At 38.1% G+C, this 21,601-nt stretch overlaps 1 protein-coding gene across 2 annotated transcripts; it reads left to right on the forward strand.

Moving 5' to 3' along the window:
* Window positions 1-6,717: 6,717 nt before the first annotated feature.
* Window positions 6,718-16,924, forward strand: gsta4.S (glutathione S-transferase alpha 4 S homeolog). 2 transcript variants are annotated; one of them, XM_018264568.2, is made up of 7 exons: window positions 6,718-6,846; window positions 9,732-9,837; window positions 10,004-10,055; window positions 13,103-13,235; window positions 14,774-14,915; window positions 15,217-15,348; window positions 16,634-16,924. In XM_018264568.2, exons 2-7 carry the CDS (start codon window positions 9,751-9,753, stop codon window positions 16,775-16,777), a joined length of 690 nt encoding a protein of 229 aa, XP_018120057.1. In that variant the 5' UTR covers window positions 6,718-6,846; window positions 9,732-9,750; the 3' UTR covers window positions 16,778-16,924. The 2 variants fall into 2 exon arrangements, with proteins under 2 accessions (XP_018120057.1, NP_001089496.1); NM_001096027.1 differs by having other exon boundaries at window positions 6,806-6,842; window positions 16,634-16,915.
* The last annotated feature ends 4,677 nt before the right edge of the window (window positions 16,925-21,601 follow it).

Raw genomic sequence — 21,601 nt, forward strand, 5'->3', positions numbered from 1 at the left:
ACTGTGTGACCTGCCCAGATATTCACATCTGATATACAGAGTACTAAACCCAGTCATGTTTGGACTCATCGGAAACCTGAAATCACCTTGGACCCCTCACCTGTTTTTTATACTGTTGGTACAAAAAGTATGAGTTCTGTGAGGATAAATATGTTTTAGGATATGTTATAAGTGACCTTCACTTCACCTGTTAGGGGGCCTTGCTGTGAACTTTAAGTTCTTCCTCCTTGTGCTTTCCCCCCTCCACATGGAATGGCTCTTATCAGCCAGAGCTTGGAGAAGGTCATAATAGATTGTGACCCTGTTACACTCCAGACCTTAGTGAAGAGAGGCCTGCTATGTGTCTGATTTAGATATTGGCAGAAATGTTTTCTCTTGATACCTTGGCCTGTTTTATTAACTATTACAGGCCTGTATAATGACAGCCAGTTTCTCCGATAGAGAGGAAGAGAGGAGGAGTCCATGAGTCTCATTATCTGCACTCTCCACATGCAAATTACTCATTGTGTCACCTTTTCAGTGAGTTTTAAACACTTTACAACTTTACTTGTGCTCTTTACTTGTTTCCTTGCAACTCTGATCAAGGCTCTCGGAGCATCCAGTCTACATCACAATGGGCTTCAGCTATAGCTATGCTAATAACCCAAGCTATACACAGTCTCTGCAACATTTAAACTGCTGCTATTCTCGAAGTATATTCTCTTTTGTATAAAAGAAGTAGGCACTCCAGTGGCAGAACAAACTGGAAACTCCTGCAATTGCAGTAGAAGTTACTTGCAGTATCTGAAAAACGTTTGTATTTATTGTGCAGGGAACGCACCACATGTTTCAGACTTAATCCTTTATCAAGTATAAAACTCCAGTTTTTTTTATACAACAATTTGGTCAAACTGCTAGTTTGTTTAAGAGGAAGGCAGCCCCCCCCCCCCCAAAAAAAAAAACATCAAACATCAAGCCATTCAATTTCAAAAACTGTTAATTAAACTTCTATCAGGCACCCAAAATTAGATCTAGGGTCCCACCATAGGATTCAACATGCATTGTGCATGTGTTGTCCCTTTGAGAAGATCTTCCAATAGGATCTGAGCATCTTGTTAAAACAGAAATAAGAATGGGCAGTCCAACTTTTTCCTGGAGTTTATAACAGACATATTTTTTTGAAGACATTCTTTTGTCTGTTCTACAGGCTGCAGAAAAAATCCTCACATTTGATTTTCCTAAAATGAAACCTGGCAATGGGCATGAGTTTTTCTGAGCATCTTTTTTCGGTGGGGTGCCTTTCCTTCCAGTTGACAGGGTAAAAGATCAGGGAAGACAATTCCCTGTCTTTGCTCCTGTTTTTGCTCCACTTACGCGCTATGCAGAAACACACTTTACTACACTAATACATTTATTTTAATATTGTGAAACCCAAAATCATTTTGACAGTTTATGTACCGTATGCTGTTACATATATTCATATACTCATTCATTCACACACACACATATATATATATATATATATATATATATATATATACATACATATACATATATATATATATATATATATATATATATATATATATATATATATATATATACATATACATACACACTATACACTACACATTTAAACCCTGTGTCGTGAAGGACAGTGAAAAGACAGAACTGGCATTTTCCCTAGGCTCAACTTGCAATCAGTGGGAGGTAGAAGGGGCAGTTTTGGAAGATTTTACACCTTATAAAATTTGCCAGAAAAGGAAAATCCATGTGTCTTTGGCTTAAGGTTATCCAGGTACAAAATATTTGCATTTAAGAAGTGCCTTTAATGTGCTGAATAAACTCTTACTATTCAACTTGAGCATCTGCAGTAGCCAAGAGAAAAGTCAATAGGGTACTTGCACACAGGTGTTTATATGCATCTTCTAAATGTACCTTAGCGTAGCACTACATGACGATTTCCGTGCACTTCTGTCAGATCCATTGTAAAGTGTCTGGAAGCACCTTGAATAAAAGTGGGAGCACCCCGTTGAAAGCAAACACAGGTATTGGCAATACTTTCTTTTCTATCACATTCAAAGGTAACACGCATGCACCCAGCATTGGTTGGATATTCCTGATTCGCACTGGTGCTCCGTCACAGGCAACCACAGAGTTAACTTCAATATATTACGGTAGCAAATCAAGGAAAAACAGCAAAAAGCAGAATAACTGCTATTCAATCTTTATTGTGCCTTTCACACAACATGTTTCGGGCAGAAAGTACCCTTTATCAAGTGTGTACAAACCAAAGTGAAAAAGTGCTTTATAGTGCCATACAGGAAGTGCCACCCCTCCATCAAAAAACTTTTAAGCCACAGTTAACCCTTACCACTGGGAGGTGCAATGATCAATTGCATAAAAACACAATTCATGTATAATATAATATAATATGATATAAGAATAAAATAGAAATAGGAAATTTAAAATACTTAAAAGTCCAGGGTGTCATAAAAATATTGTGTAATTGTGCAGGTTCACGATTCAATCCGTTGTATCATAACTCCATAACCATTAAAATGAGGTCGTCTGTAGCGATTTCCTCGTGTAATAGTAGAGACAAACTACACATAAATAGATATAAAAACAATAACCAAATTACTTGAAGGAACTGCTCATAAAAAGAGCCTACCAAAAGGTTACTTTGTTTCAACTGCCTATACATTAATAACTATTGATACAAAAGGTCTTACCCTTTGCCGAAACTTGCAACAAAGTATTCTAATCACAAGCTGTACTCAATATCTGTGAAGAAAGAGATACATAAACAGTTTAACTATAAAAAAGGAGATAAACTCCAATGATCATTCAAACCTGCAGGGGCCATTGTATTCATTCTTTTTATCCAATACGCTTCCCGTTGTCCAAGGGATTTTCGTATGTCACCTCCCCTTTTAGGCTGTATTATTTTTTCTAAGACCAGCCATCTTAGCTGGCTAACATTATGGCCCTGATTATGAAAATGTCTCGAGACAGGTGTATCAGTTGCTGTACTAATTTTATAATTCCTTATGTTGTTCCTGTGTTCTTTAATTCGCTCCTTGACCATTCTAATGGTCTGCCCTATATATGCCATGCCACAAGGACATTTCAGCATATATACTACAACTTTTGTCTCGCAGGTAAAAAAGTTTTTTATCCTTATGGGAGTACCCTTCGTTGGGTGGTTAACCGTACTGTTTTTTATAACTGAAGAGCAGCAAACACAACTAAGGCATGGGAAGGTACCTTTTCTTGAGGTTTTAGCAAAATTAGTATCCTTTTTGTAAACATCAGAAGGGCACAGCATATCTCTCAAAGATTTGCCCCTTTTATAACAAAATAACGGTGGTTTTTTAAAAAGACCTCCATACTGTTTATCTTGTCCCAAAATAGGCCAATATTGTTTTATAATTTTCTCAATGCAGTTACTTTGTTTACCATATTTTGTGACAAAAGGTACTCTCTCCACATCCTTATCCACTTTTCCTTTTGTTCGTAATAACTCCTCCCGATCTAATTGGTTCACCTCTTCCACAAGGGGTGCCAATTTTTTCTTTTTGTAACCTCTATTAAGAAATTTATTGGTGATATTCCGCATTGAGGACTGGAATTGTTCATGATTAGACGATATACGTCTTGCTCTTATATATTGTCCCTTCGGAATAGCATCAATAATACGTGGGTTATGAAAACTACCACAGGAGAGGAGAGTGTTTCGATCTGTCGGTTTAGAAAACATTTGTGTCAGAATTTTTTGATCACACAGTTTTATATTAACATCCAAAAAATTAATGGAAGAAGCAGAGATCTCACAGGTGAATTTAATAGTAGAATGCTTTTTGTTTGCTTCCTCAATCATCTGATGGAACAACCTTTCCGGTCCGTTCCATAAGATAAGAACGTCGTCCACATATCTCCAATATTTGATAATATGACTGCTGTATGGGCCTTTCATGAACAGTTTCTGTTCCAAGCAGTGAACAAAAATATTTGCAAACGAGGGGGCAACCGCTGCCCCCATCGACGTACCCTGGCGTTGCCAGAAATATTGCTCATTAAATCTAAAATAGTTTTTTTGTAAGACCAAATACAGACAGTCAATTAAGAAATATATCAGGTGATGTGAGAGATCGGTTTCTAACAGAGCTTCTTCAATACAATCAATCCCCTCTTTCTGTGGTATTGACGTATATAGGCTCTGGATGTCAATGCTACATAAATAAATGTCACCTTGTGGTAATACGGTATCCTTGAGCCTTCTCAATAGATCCGTTGTGTCCCTCAAACACCGTTATTTTGTTATAAAAGGGGCAAATCTTTGAGAGATATGCTGTGCCCTTCTGATGTTTACAAAAAGGATACTAATTTTGCTAAAACCTCAAGAAAAGGTACCTTCCCATGCCTCAGTTGTGTTTGCTGCTCTTCAGTTATAAAAAACAGTACTGTTAACCACCCAACGAAGGGTACTCCCATAAGGATAAAAAACTTTTTTACCTGCGAGACAAAAGTTGTAGTATATATGCTGAAATGTCCTTGTGGCATGGCATATATAGGGCAGACCATTAGAATGGTCAAGGAGCGAATTAAAGAACACAGGAACAACATAAGGAATTATAAAATTAGTACAGCAACTGATACACCTGTCTCGAGACATTTTCATAATCAGGGCCATAATGTTAGCCAGCTAAGATGGCTGGTCTTAGAAAAAATAATACAGCCTAAAAGGGGAGGTGACATACGAAAATCCCTTGGACAACGGGAAGCGTATTGGATAAAAAGAATGAATACAATGGCCCCTGCAGGTTTGAATGATCATTGGAGTTTATCTCCTTTTTTATAGTTAAACTGTTTATGTATCTCTTTCTTCACAGATATTGAGTACAGCTTGTGATTAGAATACTTTGTTGCAAGTTTCGGCAAAGGGTAAGACCTTTTGTATCAATAGTTATTAATGTATAGGCAGTTGAAACAAAGTAACCTTTTGGTAGGCTCTTTTTATGAGCAGTTCCTTCAAGTAATTTGGTTATTGTTTTTATATCTATTTATGTGTAGTTTGTCTCTACTATTACACAAGGAAATCGCTACAGACGACCTCATTTTAATGGTTATGGAGTTATGATACAACGGATTGAATCGTGAACCTGCACAATTACACAATATTTTTATGACACCCTGGACTTTTAAGTATTTTAAATTTCCTATTTCTATTTTATTCTTATATCATATTATATTATATTATATTATACATGAATTGTGTTTTTATGCAATTGATCATTGCACCTCCCAGTGGTAAGGGTTAACTGTGGCTTAAAAGTTTTTTGATGGAGGGGTGGCACTTCCTGTATGGCACTATAAAGCACTTTTTCACTTTGGTTTGTACACACTTGATAAAGGGTACTTTCTGCCCGAAACATGTTGTGTGAAAGGCACAATAAAGATTGAATAGCAGTTATTCAGCTTTTTGCTGTTTTTCCTTGATTTGCTACCGTAATATATTGAATACTTTCTTTTCTGGGATTTACTACTGGCGTGTGGCTAGGCCAGGGCCATATATACCTGCATCCTCTGCTACGATTGTTGTCTTCTGTCAGATCCGACACTTGGCAACAAACCTCTCGCGTCAAGTCAGATGCGACAGAAGCGCACGGAAATCGTCCGTGTAGTGCTACCCATAGTGTGTTTTTCTATGTTCCAAATGCAATCATTCATTCTATTGACTTTTGAATGCATGTCAAGTGCAAGAACATGCAGCATGTTGTGTCTAAAGAACGCAATGAAACCTACGTATCAAACGGTAGATGTTCCACCTGCATTTGGCACTTAACCACGCCACAATGAGTCCCACCACATAGGAAATACAGGGCTGTGTTTCTTCCTGCATTCCCCTGCTTTGGAACACATGAAAGACAGAGTACACCCAGACACACACATAGTCTAATTTGTCCAGTTTCTCATTTAAAACTAGCAGCATTAAGGGAATTCAAATGCATGCTGAGCACAGAAAAACACATGTATTGGGTTTATATGCTTTTTTTTTCTTCAAAACTCAACTAATCGCATTTTTGTCTGTTCCAAATGCAACCCTTTATTCCATTGATAGCTGAATTCGGGTCAGGTTCAAGAAAATTCAACACACCACGTCTAAACAAACACAATGAAATGCAAACAGAGTAAAGCTCAACTCAAAACGTTCATGAATAAAGCCAGGCAGAATATTATGGAATCCATTAGCAAATGTGTTTAGTTGCCTAAACTGGTGTTAAACGCAGAAAGAAATGCCCATGTGTAATGGAGGGACTCCACGAATGATTTTGTTGCCATGCGACACAGTGCGACAAAACGCATGAGACAAAAATAAGGTTAGAGATAGAATTGTCGCATGGTGTCGCAGCGTTGATCCGACAAGACTGACGGATGCAAGATGCAGCTTACCTTGCGTTTTGTCGCAGCGCGTCGGATCGCGCGTTCCTGGAGTAGTTAAATGGAGTGGTGGACATCTGAACGTCACATGCCTTTTAAACCCATACCTGATACCTTTTTGAAATATTTTGTCAATATTTTGTATGGGTTTTTTTGTGTGTTTTTATCATCTGCATAAAGCAACCTTTTTTTTTACTGTGCCAAATTGTCCAACGTGGTGAGAAAAGCAAGCTTTGTGTGTATGTATGTGAATGGTGTCTGTGTGACTGGCTGAGACACACCTCCTTCCTTCCTCACAGACCCAGCTCCTGTGCACCAACAAATAGCTGCTGTGCTAGATATAAAGAGGGAACTTGGAGGGCTGCCCCTCTATTGCTGCTGAGTGAGAAGAGAAGGTCTGACGTTGCTGGAATCCCAAGGTGTGTAAGTGTTTAATCCTTCTTTAACTCACAGCTGGGGCAAGGTCTTCTAAATGAACTTCTTCATATTCAAACAGATTCTATTATTATGAGCAGCTAATTACAGATGCTACTCACATGCTCCTAGTTACTTTGCGCTATGTACATTTTGAAAAAAGCAGCTGTGTAAAAGTGTACATTGCTAGGTATCCATTGTATTACTTACTAGATTCCCATTTAAAGGGGATGTAAACTCCACAATAAAATGTTGCCTAATAAAAATAGTAATTTGTTAATATAATTGCAATGAAAGCAGTGTTCTCTGTCTCTTTCTGCACTGCTGGTTCTTACTCTTGAAACAATGCAGCACAAGACAGCCTTGCATTCTTTCTGCAAATCAGTTGACTTCTGCAACACTTTTTCAAAAGGCAGAAGCACCAGACTTTAACCCTGGCAGCTGTATTAACAAATAATTTTAAAACCACTGAAAATATGTCATTTATAGGGATGCACCAAATCCACTATTTGGGATTCAGCCAAATCCCCGAATCCTTGGTGAAAGATTTGGCCGAATACCAAACCGAATCCTAATTTGCATATGTAAGGGGAAAAGTGGAAAAAATTCTTCTTTTGTGATGAAAAGTCACGTGATTTCCCTCCCCGACCCTAATTTGCATATGCAAATTAGGATTCGGTTCATCCAGGCACAAGGATTCGGCCGAATCTATCTGGAAAAGGCCGAATCCTGGATTCGGTGCATCCCTATTTATTTATATTAGAAAGTTTAATTATTACAGTTTCATTATGTGTCATTTTGTTTTTACATACCTATTAAAATGTAACAAGAGATTTGAGCACAGGAAAAATACTTGAGCTGTAAGGAAATGAGAGGAGGTGTAGTTCTACAGCATCTGACCTGTGCAGTCAAGCCTAGTTTTCCCTTCAGTTACTGCTCATCACTAAATTTATAGAAAATTGGCCACATAGGGGTACATATCCATTGCCATTCATTTATGTGTGAGACTTAAATTATTTTTCTATCTGTTTGGTCTGAACACATCATCAGCATCAGTCCGAATGATTGGGTGTTGAATTTGGGAAACACTAATTCATTTGGTGGCCTACTCAGATACAATGTAGCTTCTATGTAATACTGAGGTGGTAGTATATAATGTAATAACTCCTAGACATTGTGCACAGGTTTTTTTTGTGTAAGCCATTCTCCTTTATAAACCCCACTTATTGAATCTCTTTGTATGACATATGTCTAAGTATAATACAGAAGTGGTCAGTTAATGTGTTGCAAGCTGATGACATGAAGCAGAATTGTTTCCAGTCTTCCTTTTACTAGAATAAAGGTGGCAGTCACAGACACTGGGCAAATGAATGAGCCATCTAATTTCGAATAGGGCCTCTAAGGGCTCTTACAGATGAGCTGCGCTCCCCTGCGTTCCGGTTTCATGCGTTCAGCCGCAGGGGAGAGCAGGAGCAGACGCACTGAATTCTTTTCAATGTGGCTGTACTCACACAGACGCATGTAAGCGGCCAACGCCGGTAAAATGCAACATGCTGCATTCGCCGCTTACATGCGTCTGTGTGAGTACAGCCACATTGAAAAGAATTCAGTGCATCTACTCCTGCGGCTGAATGCATGAAACCGGAACGCAGGGGAGTGCAGCTAAAAACGCTTGTCTGTAAGAGCCCTTATTACAATGTCATATGGCATTGAATTGTGAATTGCTTATTTAATTTTTTAAATAACATTTTTCCTGCAGATAAGATGATCTGATGAGGTTGGTAACACCGTGCTTTAGTTTCTCCTCTAGTGCTGCTGCTCAACTAACAGGAGTCCCACAGAGTATTGGCCCTTGGCCTATTTTGAACAGCACTTCCTTTGTTTCAAGACTCACAGAAATTAAATGAGTTTGGTTTGACATTTACGGAGAGCCCAAAGCCATCTTTTTTTAATTTATATTTCATTAAATTTGTTTCTTTTAAGAATTGTGGTTAAATAATTCAATAAGTCTTTTGATGTGAGCATAGTTTGCATTTGGTTTACTTGCTCTTTGTCCATCTGTTGTGCACATTGCTGCCCCATTTTATGCAACGCCAGAAAAAGTGCAGGGTTTTAAAAGAACTTCCAGACAGAAGGCCTGTTGTTTTTAAAACTTCCTAGCCTCAGCATGGTATCGGTAGGTCTAACTGAACAATGTATGCTCACTGTATCGTTTGGTGCATCAGTAGCTTAGTCGGGGGATATCAGCTTTTTAGAAATAGAATATTATTTGGATTATAGATAAAAAGGCAAACACAAGATCAGAGATTACGTTTTTTAAAGTACAATGAATAGCCCCACTGTTCCTATATCCGCTCAAATCCATGACTTGACCCTTTACTTTTTTAGGTTCATATCTCAATTATTATTAACATATATTTTTTTTAAAACAGGAGCGCTAATTTAGCACCTTTGTCCTAGAACATGTACCTAAAGTACTATGGGGTATGGATCCTACACATTTAGAAACGGACTACAGAGCCCACATTCTGTATCTTGCTTGAAACTATATATATTGAATTATCTGTGTTCAACATTCTGTCTACATTTAAAACATGAAGAGCATTAAAAACTTTACTCTGGTTAAATGGTTAATTCTACTCCATTCTTTCAAACCAGATTATGATGGCCATTTCACATCAGATTTTCATACAGTTGTGTGAGGGCCAACTGAGCCATAATGTCCCTACAGACTTATCTGTTCTATTTGGCTGTGCATTTTTCCTGCTACTCTGCTATATGCAAACATTACATTGAATACAAAAAAGTGGTGCTTTTTGGCTAATATTATCCATCACATGGATACTTTATGTGTCTGATATGCATATGTTAATAAACCTTCTATTGTCATTTAGGGCACCTAAACTATACAATATGTCTCAAAAACCCAAACTCCATTACTTTAATGGAAGAGGCAAAATGGAATCCATACGCTGGCTTCTAGCAGCTGCTGGGGTTGAGGTTAGTGCAAACACACCATTTTTACTCCCATATTAATATTCTCAGCATTTAATTGCCTTCGAAGTATTATCTTGTTCTAAAGTGTCAGCCAAGAAGACTTGTAAGAAAATAACAGACTTCTAACATAACTATTTTTTAAATAAGTGTTTTGGTTTTTTTTTGGCAGTTCGAGGAAGAGTTTTTAGAAACCAGAGAACAGTTTGAAGCGCTAGTTCAAGGTATGTTATGGATGAAGCTATAAATGTTCTGTTATTCCCGACTAACTCCACCACTGTACCACTTGACTTTGTGTGGTTTCTTGTTTATATTGCTAACACAGAAATGTACACTTTTGACTTCTACTTTTCAAAAAAATAAATAACATTAATGCAGTAATTAAAGATTGAACTCCGCAAGTCATGTGTATCGGTCCAAGATGCCCATGCCCCTGACCACTCAACACAGGAAGCTGAAACCACCAGTAAATAATGCAAGCGGGATTATGTATAATTACCCTAAAGTGAGAATTAAATTCCGAAAATATTCATATTAGCAGGATACATTGAATTCAAAATTCATACCATGGAGTTGTATACAGGCCCAGACTGGCAATCTGTGGGTTCTGGCAAATACCAGAAGTTCTTAAAAATATAAAGAAAAGAATACCCCGTGGGTAACAACTTAATCAATAACCAGCATACAGGAAGCTCTTAGGATTAAATAAGTCAATTCAATAAATTCAATAAATAAATTAAAGTGCAATTAGTGCCTCCAAATAAATTAATCAATTGTACAGCTATTTAATTTTAGATTAATTAGTAAAATTCTATAAAGTGCCAATTAGTGCATGATATTCGAAGTAATTTAATCAATTATCATTCCCAAAAAAAAATTCAAGGTTAGCCTAAAACCAACAGGGCTAAAATAGAAATGATAAAATTCCTTTAGGGTGCAATTAATTGTGTAAAGAATTAAATTAAGTAAAATTATTAGAACCAAAAAAATTATATTGAATTAATCACTAATTTGTATATAATAATTGCTGGAGATTAAATTAATTACGAGATCTCGTTAAGTTAAAAAATGACCAAATTAGGATTAGAAACTAAAACCAAATACTGCGGTCAAATAGAAAAGAAAGAAGATATAATGAAACATAAGATGGTGGAGCTGTCCCAAAACTAACTACCTATTGTTTTCTAAGACTGGGACACCACAAAGTAAAAGTCAGGACAGGGTAACCGAGACTGTGGCCTTTGTATATTAACTTTCCCTGATCTTGTAGAGACTGGGTTAACCCTAATAAACCACAAATCACCGGCCCCTTAGAAAGGAAGGAAGATGGTTAAGATAAAAGAGAACCGCAGCAATAAGGAATCAGATCCAACCCCAAAAAACTGACTTTTACTTTGTGGTGTCCCAGTCTTAGAAAGCAATAGGTAGTTAGTTTTGGGACAGCTCCACCATCTTATGTTTCATTATATCTTCTTTCTTTTCTATTTGACCGCAGTATTTGGTTTTAGTTTCTAATCCTAATTTGGTCATTTTTTAACTTAACGAGATCTCGTAATTAATTTAATCTCCAGCAATTATTATATACAAATTAGTGATTAATTCAATATAATTTTTTTGGTTCTAATAATTTTACTTAATTTAATTCTTTACACAATTAATTGCACCCTAAAGGAATTTTATCATTTCTATTTTAGCCCTGTTGGTTTTAGGCTAACCTTGAATTTTTTTTTTTGGGAATGATAATTGATTAAATTACTTCGAATATCATGCACTAATTGGCACTTTATAGAATTTTACTAATTAATCTAAAATTAAATAGCTGTACAATTGATTAATTTATTTGGAGGCACTAATTGCACTTTAATTTATTTATTGAATTTATTGAATTGACTTATTTAATCCTAAGAGCTTCCTGTATGCTGGTTATTGATTAAGTTGTTACCCACGGGGTATTCTTTTCTTTATATTTTTAAGTACATTTGATTTTCGGACAGTTGTCGGTCCTCGTGTGGAACATTTGAGGTCTCTTTTATTTAGGGAGTGAAGAGTTGTTTCTCTTTTATTTTCAAAATACCAGAAGTTGCCATGGACAGTCACTATTTCTTGGGCTGCTCTGCGGCCTATTTGGGCCTCTGTGTATCTCAAGTCTCAGTCCAGACCTGATTGTCTACTTTTAACGCAAATATCATCTTATAGTAATAGTTTGGTTTTTATACTGCCCCTCTAGGTCACCTGAGAAGTGACCTACAGATCATAAAGCAGGCTGAAGGCTTTCATCTAGTTCATGTCTTTAAGGTACATACCATGCGCTTCGGGGAAATAAGTCACCCGGCGACAAATCTCCTCTTCTTCGGGGTGATTAATCTCCCCGAACTGCCTCCCCTGCGGCTAGAATGAAAATTGCTGGCGGAATGGCACTCGGAGTGCTTCCGAAGTCGCCCGAAGTTGCCTCACGAATGCCATCCTGCTGGCGATTTAGATTATAGCCGGCGGGAAGGCTTTTCGGGGAGATAAGTCGCCCGAAGAAGAGACTATTTGTCATCGGGCAACTAAATCTCCCCAAATCGTAGCATGTGCCCTTACCCTAAACACAACTAATCGCGACTAATCTCCCCGAACTGTCTCCCCTGCCTTCCCGCCGTCTACAATGTAAATCACCAGCGGGGAGGCAGTTTGGGGAGATTAGTCGCCAGCATTCACCAGAAATAAAGACTTTCTTTCAAGTACTTTCTATTATCTATTTGTAAAGGTTTTTTTCCTATTACTGAAGTTTAATTTATCACCTGCTTATTTCTTTCTAAAGCAGCTCTGGAACGGGGTTTACCGACTCTGTAACTGTTCAGAATTACAAATTTAGTTGATTCATTTCTTATCTTTGGCCCTGCTGAGCAAATATACTGCAGAGAAGTGTACAACTAAATGGAGCAAATTGTAACAGTTCAGAATCTACCGCTGAATTACCGAGCTGCCAGACTCAAACGCCTCACACAAGAAAAATACTCTTAAAAGAATTTAGCAAAATGGGTAAAAAAAAAAAATAGAAAAATGGAACGCAATGAAAAAAGTCTTTATTGCTGGTGATCTAAAACTGGAAAACCGTTCTTTTGTTACATTATACTAAGTCTTATAGGTTTGTAATAATATATATTTTTTTTAAATCTTTTATTTGGTGTTAAGTTATTTTATAATAAAGGCATGCATATGTATGAAAAGTGTTTTTAAATTGCACTTCCGTAACACAATATTCTTTATGATCATTTTTTCCTCACAGATGAAGCTTTAGTTTTTAAGCAAGTACCAGTGGTTGAAATTGATGGGATGAAGTTAGTGCAAACAAAGGCAATCTTACAGTACATTGCTGCAAAGTATAACCTTTATGGAAAGGACCTAGTGGAAAGAGTATTGTAAGTGTAAAGTTTTGTTGATTTTTTTTGGACCGGATTATATTTGTTGATTTAATTTACAATGAAAACCAGTATTTATTGCGCTTGAATGTAGGAATATGGTTATACAAAAATAATCATTATTACATAACTTATTATCACTCGCAGTCAAGCCTTAGTCCTATATCACAACTAACTATTTACATAACCAGTGTTTTCAACACAGGCATATTTCAGTGTAATTTGGTTTCAAATCTGATGCAATTGGCATGGTTTTTTTCCCCATAATTCCAGTGTAATTTGGTTGCCAGGCAATACAATGGAAACAATTGTACTTTGACATGAATAAGACACAATTAATCTTAAAAGTTTCTGTTTGGGTCATTTCTGGCATTAAAGTGACCTGTCTGCTATATTTATCAATATCATTTATCAATACTAGGAAAATTTGCACCTGGGCAATAACTGTTAGCAGCCAGTCAATGATTATCATTGTTTTATCCTGCAACTACACGTGTAACAATAAAGTACTTGATTGGTTGCCATGGGTTGCTGCCCATTAGCAAGTTTTTCAGTGTTGCTAAATTAACCCCACTAAGAGAGATGAATAAAACATACCTCCTAACAACTGAAAAACAAAAAAAGAGACAAAAAGACCTGCTGTGCACAGTGCGGCAAAAAATGTTCTGGTCACATCTGCTTTGTGATTGCACCCATTGTGATATCATACCCATTTTTTCAAATTATAAAGAGCAGCAAATTAAAGGGATACTGTCTTGATTTATATTGTAGTTTTTATTTCTAAATTAAATTGTTTTCAATCCAAATAATTCACTCTACCGTATAAATTTTATTCCTGAACCAATAAATATATATTTTTTGTTTAGTTGCAATATTTGAGTGTATGCAGCCATCTCAAGTCTTGCCTGATTATGTGCTTTCAGAAAGAGCCAGCAATTTAGGATGAAACTGCTTTCAGATAGGCTATTGTTTTTCCAACTCCATGTAACTGAACGGTTCACAGTGGGACATGGATGTTTACCTGGGAAAAGGACTATGTCCAGCCCCATGTCAGATTTTTTAAAATGAAATATAAAAAATATGTTTGCTCTTTTGAAAAACTGATTTCCGTGCAGATTTCTGCTGGGCCAGCACTATTAACTGATGCACTTTTAAAGGAGAAGGAAAGGCTTGCAGCACTTGGGGTGCCAAATGTTAGGCACCCCCAAGTGATTGTATTGGCTTACCTGAAACCCCAGGCCGTAGCTCCTATCAGCAGAAAACTTCACCGACCCAGGGTTATACCACTGAGCACCACAGAGTGATTCACTTCTGTCTTCTTCTTTCTTCAAATTTCCCGGGGCAAACGCATGCACAGTTAAATGAAATAGCCAACTTTTTAGTTAAAGCTCAGCTTTTCATTCTACTGCACATGCGCAGCCGCACGAAGAAGGAGGAAGATAGAAGAGAAGCGCTCTATAGTGCTTACTAGTATATATCTACAGGTTTAGAGTCCCCTTCTATAGGAGTATATGATTTAATTGTTCTCTGACTTCCAGGATTGATATGTATGTGGAAGGTACCACTGAATTCATGGAGGTTATAATGTCACAACCCTTCCTGCAAAATGAAGAAAAGGGAATGCAACCTGATGTTTTTATACAGAAGGCCAAAACCCGCTACCTTTCAGTTTACGAAAAGGTAACCAGAGTCTCATATCTTTTATTGATAATGAAGATGACAACACTCCTAGGTATGTTTGAGCAAGTGAGGCTCACTGGAGTAAACAGGATAATGTAACTCTTGCTGTCTCCCTCTCTGTTGCTAATATTAAGGCATTCAGCCACACATAAGCTAACAACATTAGAAGTTATGTACCTGACAGGTGTGAATCAGTGCCTCATACAACATTTAACCACATAAACGTACTATATAACAAGCTCATTATCTCATTTTCAAATGTTTGAAAGTAAGAATTATCATTTTGTTTATTCTGCTGCAGATATTAAGAAATCATGGCCAGGACTTTCTTGTTGGAAATCGGTTCAGCTGGGCAGATATACAGCTTCTAGAAGCTATTCTTATGATAGAAGAAAAAAGTGCTGATGTGCTCTCTGATTTCTCTTTACTGCAGGTAAATGATTAATAGTGTACATTCCAATCCCGTGGTTGTGCCATACTTGTATGTGTGAAGCCAGGTTCCAGGACACCAATGCCTACACAAAGTTATGCCGAATGCACAATTGCATATGCTTACTGACAATCACTCAGCCTTTTCAATGGGTGGCTAGAGTAGGGTCTTCTTTAGTAACACTTAGAGGGGCCCATTATTTCCATAATATTGGAAAGGACAACAGTTTGGGAAACACTGATATGATTCCCTCTTGCCATATTGACCTACTCTATCTTTTATTCTCCCACTTCAGTTGCTGCTTTGCATGTGTTGCCCAGGGCAATCATTCTACTAGAACTCCTGTGTCCAGCAGGATCTAACTTCCACACTGGCTTGTTGGCTCATTGACTGTTACAGGGGGCCTTATTGGATGGAGTTGAACATTTGTCATGCATATTATAAAGGGAGTTATGTAAAAGAATAAGGAACCTAGCCTTGGGCTATAATTACTCTGGGCTACTACTTTACACCTGATTGCAAAGAAATACATTCATGTGTTAATTAGAAAATCCTTTGTCGCTCATTGTCCCTGTAACTTTCTGATAAACCATTTTTTTCCAGCAGTATCATCCCTTAAAGGGAAAAACGCATCAGTTAATAGTGCTGCTCCAGCATAATTCTGCACTGAAATCCATCTCAAAAGAGCAAACAGATATTTTTATATTCAATTTTGATATCTGACATGTGACTTGTGCCTGCAATTTAGGATGGAACTACTTTCTGGCAGGCTGTTATTTCTCCTACTTAATGTAACTGAATCAGTCTCAGTTGGACTTAGCTTTTACTTTTAAGTGCTGTTCTTAGATCTTCCAGGGAGCTGTTCTCTTGTGTTAGGGAGCTGTTATCTGGTTACCTTCCCATTGTTCTGTTGTTTGGCTGCTGGGGGGGGGGGGTGAGGGGTGATAACACTCCAACTTGCAGTACAGCAGTAAAAAGTGACTGAAGTTTTCAAGAGCACAAGTCACACTGGAAGGAAAACACAATATATGCCATAAACGTTCCTTTTGCTCAAAAAGGTGCTTATGACTCTTTATAACAAGGAAGCAGACGGCACTTCTGAAGATGGGGTTTATTGGAGTACCTGCTGGTAACACCTAACGCGTTTCGGGAGTTAACCCTTAATCATAGGTCCCCACCCTGTTTTCTCACTTATGACTCTTTACAAGTAAGTTAGAGCATAGAAAAGAACAAAATAGGTATATTATTCACTATAATATTTTACAGTGTGTCATATCTATTTATCTAGGACTTTAAGCAAAGAATAAGTGAAATTCCTACAATCAAAGCTTTCCTTTTGCCTGGGAGCCCAAGAAAACCTCAGCCAGATGACAAATATGTGGAGGCAGTGAATGCCGTACTCAAGATGTACTACAAAGTGGCTTTTAATTAAAGTGTAAAGAAATCACATAGGTGAAAATACGGTGTTGAAATTTGCTACCAGATAACTTGTTTGTATTGTATTTCAGCTTAACAGTAATTTATTAGTAGTGTTAGTAGGCTGAGGAATCAACAATGCTAGTAAATTAAAGTTGTATGCCTTCAGACTCTCATTATTTAAATTTAAAGAAATGTAATCTTTATTTTCTTTGGAAAGCCCATGTGTATTGTTATTAAGTAGGAAATGAAAGTAAAACTAGAGGTCCCTTTTCTCTAGTTTACCAGGTTGTGCTCCTCCCAAAAAAAAAGAAAAAAAGAGCCTGTAAGGGCACTGACAGACAGGCCAATAAGTCAAGTTGTATAACTGCATTTATGACATCGGTGGGCATTTTTTGTGTGATTGCACAATTTGAATAACTTATCTGCAGTGATTACAATTGTAGGTAATGTCAAGGCGTTATTTATAGGATTTAGTCTGTTTTTTATATATATATATATATATATTTATTTATTATCCAGTGTCCCCAGGGCCAGATTTACATAGTAGGCACCCCTAGGCCCACTGGCATTCGTAGCCCCTGTCCCCTTCAGGGGACAGGAGCAATGGGAATGACACACAGGAAATTTAAAGAATGATTGTATCTCCAGCGCATCCCCAGTGTTTTTGAACCAATGTGGGTGTGGTTGGGAAGAACGCCGCCCCCTTAAAACCTGCCGCCCTAGACCCGGGCCTAGGTAGCCTTTCCACAAATCCAGGCCTGAATGTCCCACCTTTTTGGAGAAGTGGGTTTTAAATTGAAAAGGTGTGTGGGCAAGAGGGATTTATGCATGGGTGATCCTGGCCCCTCTGCCGCCTGAGGCAGCAGCCCCTCCCCTGGAAATTCGCTCTTAAAGTACCAGGAGCAGCATTTTTGCTGCCTCTGGTACCTAGTGGGGCGCAGCCACCTGAGGCGACAGCCTCAACTTGCCTCATTGGCGAAGCACCCCTGGATTTATGCTTCCAATATGGTTGGTAATTCACTATTCAGACTGATGGCCTTAGAAAGAAGGTCTGTATGTGTAAACTTGGATGTGAAAGAGGGATCAAGTGGGCAGTTCTTCTTTGAGGACCTTCTACTCTGTGACTGGACCCCTCTACACAGCAAGTTCTACATAATGTTTAACCAATTATGCTCCTATGTTCCTAAGGGCCACTGGCACTCCCATTACTGTCTGTATAAACTAGGCCTACAGCAAGCAGTGTCCATGTGGGTAAGAGGTATCAATCGAACGCCTGTTCTACTCAAAATAACAAGGGGTGGCCAAGAAAGTGTTACATTTTATTTTACATTATAAAGTGCATATAGTTTGCTAACCCTAGTATAGTAAGGCCAAACAAGCTATGCAAAACAAACTGTTTGCATAAAAAAAAAATAACATGAGGAACTTTTATCATTACTTCTTTTAGTGGAACTTTTTCTTTGTCTCAAAGCAGCAGCTGTAGCTACAAGACACAAGTAGATGTTGTACTAAACTAAGTAGAAACCTGCAGCTCCCCCAGTGCATTGTGCGGTCTTCAGGACAGAGGAACAGTGTAACTACAGAGGAAGCAGACCCCCAGGCCCAGACTGGCAAATTCCAGAGGGGCTGCTATAAGATGCCATAGAAAGTCAGTATTTAGTGGGCTGGTGGGAGCTGTTTGGTCCTCTTTGTGGGCTGATTTGGGCCTCTGTGTACCTGAAATGCCAGGGTCTATTTTAATTCTCAAGCCGAACCTGCAGACCCTGGATAGGGGAGTCCGGACTACAGGGACCTGCTTCATCTATTTAAATTTTATAAATCCCCCCTTCCCTGGCCACTCACCTACCTAGTGCAGCTCCAAGTGGTGGGGGCTAGATACCACTGCAGATGATAATAGTGCTTTCTCCACTAGCACTTTACATGGTAGAGAACCAGCATCAGACTGGGGGGATCTGCTGTGCTGCTTTCTGTCATGTCTTCATTATACATTAGTTCAGTATTCACCTGTCAATGCGCACATAAGGCAGATTTTATTGTGTACACATGAAGGTAATTTGCATTTTTGCCCACACATCCACCCTGTGTGTGTACTGCCAGGGGGATGCTGTGCCTGTTAGTCCATGCCCAGCCTTTTTTCTGCTGGTGGTTTTACTCCAGTGAGTCTGAGCCATCATTACTATAATCACCATATACTGAGGAAAGGCTACATTTACGGCTATAGCATAATGGGGTAACTATAAGGGGAGTAGAGGGTGTGATTTCCCCCAGAGATCTGCAGCGGAGAGGAGGACAATAGGTCTGGTGCAAATATTTCAAATTTTTTTTTTTTTCCAACTTGTTTTTATTGTAAGCGAAAAAGTGAAATCACATGAAATATTTGTACAGTATTCCATAAAGCAAAGATCGCAGTGATTATGATAAGTATGAAACATTACAATAACATTTTAAACAATCAGCTCAGTTATGGTTAGTAATATGGGGGTAGGGTCTATAAAGATTGGTAGAGATAGGAGGTTAGCAATCTGTTAGCTTGGTGACTTCTGGGAGGCGCAGTATCAGGTTGTAAGTGGTTGTAAGGTTGCTAGGTATTGGGATGATTCCATGACCAGGGGATTGTTTGTAAGAGTTTCCATGTCGTACCATGCTGTATGTCTAAAGGTATAGATTGTGAGACCTCTGATTTGTTGTGGGAGGTGTGCTATATAAGATGACCCAGTATTAAAGAATTTCATTGCATCGTGTTCTTTTTTGGTAATAGTTTCCAGCCGTCCATATGGAAGATATAGTGTAGTTTTTGTCTCACCAAAATCAAAGGTGGGGGATCGGAGTGAAGCCATTGTTGCAAGATCGTTTTCCTGGCTGCTGCTGCCAGTCTCCCCATAAAGTGTTTTTCAGTTTTTGTAATTTGTGTGAAGGAGGTAGGGTCGCTGAATAACGCCCACTCTATACATATGTGGAGAGGTTTCCCAATTATCTGTGCTCCAAATGAAACAACCTCCTTCCAGAAGGATTGCATCAGGGGACAGGACCATATAGTATGTATTAGATTTGCTGCGGGAGTGCGGCATTTTAAGCATTCATCTGAGGAGAGGTTACCCATCTTAAATCTTCTAACTGGGGTAAGGTATGAGTTGTGGAGAATCTGCAGTGACATTTCCTGGTATCTACTTGCCGGTAGTAATGCCATAATTTTGGTATGTTGTTTTAGTATGTCAGATTCTGTGATGTTAGGAATTTCCTTTGTCCAGTTAAAGTTGGGTTTGTCTCCATGTCAATATCTAATAAAGGTTTAATAATTTGATAGATGACTGAAGTCGTGAGTTTCTTGTCTTTGTTTTTCCATAGTTGGTTAAATGAGTTATTTTTGTCATTATTTGTTAAGAGTTTTAGTTTTGCGTTTGCAAAGTGGAGGATCTGTAGACTTCTATGTAGATGGGTGGTCGTAAATGGGAATTTTTCTGCTAACTGTTGTAAAGAGAGTATTGAACAATTATTGTCTAGTACGTTGTGTAGGTTGTGTAAGCCATTTTCACTCCAGTAATATAAGATAGGGTTTCGTATACCGGATGGGAAGTTGTTATTGTCAATCCATGTTAGGTAAGGGGAAACGTATTGCAATAAGTTTTGTTTTTTCCTGACTGAATGCCAGGCTTTACATGTATCCAAGAATAGTGGGTTGTTTTTTATGTAAGTTGGGATGTTCTGTATGGGTGTGTGTAATAGACAGTTTAGGGATTGATCGTTGGTCTGATATTGGTCTAAGGATGGTGTTGTGTATAAATTTCTGTGGAGAATCCAATCCCCTGCATATCGTAAAAGAGCCGCCTCGTTATAAGCTTTTATATTAGGACAATAGAGACCTCCCAGAACTTTGGGTTGTTGGAGATTGAAGATGTGTAATTTGTGAGCGTTTTTTATTCCATATAAAGGTTCCAAAATTTGGTTTAATCTTTTTAGATCAGTCGGTTTAATATAGTATGGTAGCATTTGCAGTGGGTATAACAGTTTGGGTAAGAGGATCATTTTAATGAAGTGGATTCTACCCAGAAATGACAGATTAATGTGTTTCCATTGTGTTGTGTCTTGTTGTATGGTATCAATTATTTTTCTGATGTTCAGGGAGTACAGATCCTTGTGATGTGAAGGGATTTTGATTCCGAGATATTTAATACTTTGTTTTGTTTTTTTTAAAAGGAAAGTGTGAAAGCCAATCGGTATTTACTGTATGATGTAATTGAAGGGCTTCCGATTTATCTAGATTGATTTGGAATCCCGCTATTTTGCCAAATCTCTGTATAATTTGTAACCGAGCGGGTATTTACATTTTTGGTTGATTGACAAAAAGCAGGATATCATCAGCAAAAGCTGTTACTTTGAGATTTGTGTGGCCTATTTGTATCCCTTGTAGGTTTTGGTCCTTCAGTATATGTCTTAGTAGTGGATCTATTGCCACATTGAAGAGAAGGGGTGATAGGGAAATATTTCAATTTTAACTACCCAGAAGATACAAGAGGCCCAGTGTGGCACTGACTGATAAACAGGTTTGTGAAAAATGTCTTATTCCCTGGGGTGGACCAAAATGATTTGTTCTGTGGCAGTGGCATAATTATAGAGGTTGCAGGGGCCCTGGGCATAAGGGAACATGGAGCGTGGGCTTCATCTATATTGACCCCCCAAAATTTGCACAACCATTGCCTGCACAGGCAGATGCGCCAGGGTTGCCAGGTCTAATTTTCAAAACCAGTCAAAGTCAGCTACAAAACCAGCCCAAAACTATGAATATATGTGAAAATATACCTTTTTGAAATTTTCACTGTTTCGCCAATTTTTCCATGAA

Source organism: Xenopus laevis, chromosome 5S (assembly GCF_017654675.1).
Source record: "Xenopus laevis strain J_2021 chromosome 5S, Xenopus_laevis_v10.1, whole genome shotgun sequence".
Lineage (NCBI taxonomy): Eukaryota > Metazoa > Chordata > Amphibia > Anura > Pipidae > Xenopus > Xenopus laevis.

Bases quoted from the DNA above. Each gene is read 5' to 3' on its own strand.
- gsta4.S (XM_018264568.2), top strand. From the start codon at position 9,751: ATGTCTCAAAAACCCAAACTCCATTACTTTAATGGAAGAGGCAAAATG. The intron at 9,838-10,003 runs GTTAGTGCAAAC...TTTTTTTGGCAG, and splicing joins TAGCAGCTGCTGGGGTTGAG to TTCGAGGAAGAGTTTTTAGA. The intron at 14,916-15,216 runs GTAACCAGAGTC...ATTCTGCTGCAG, and splicing joins ACCTTTCAGTTTACGAAAAG to ATATTAAGAAATCATGGCCA.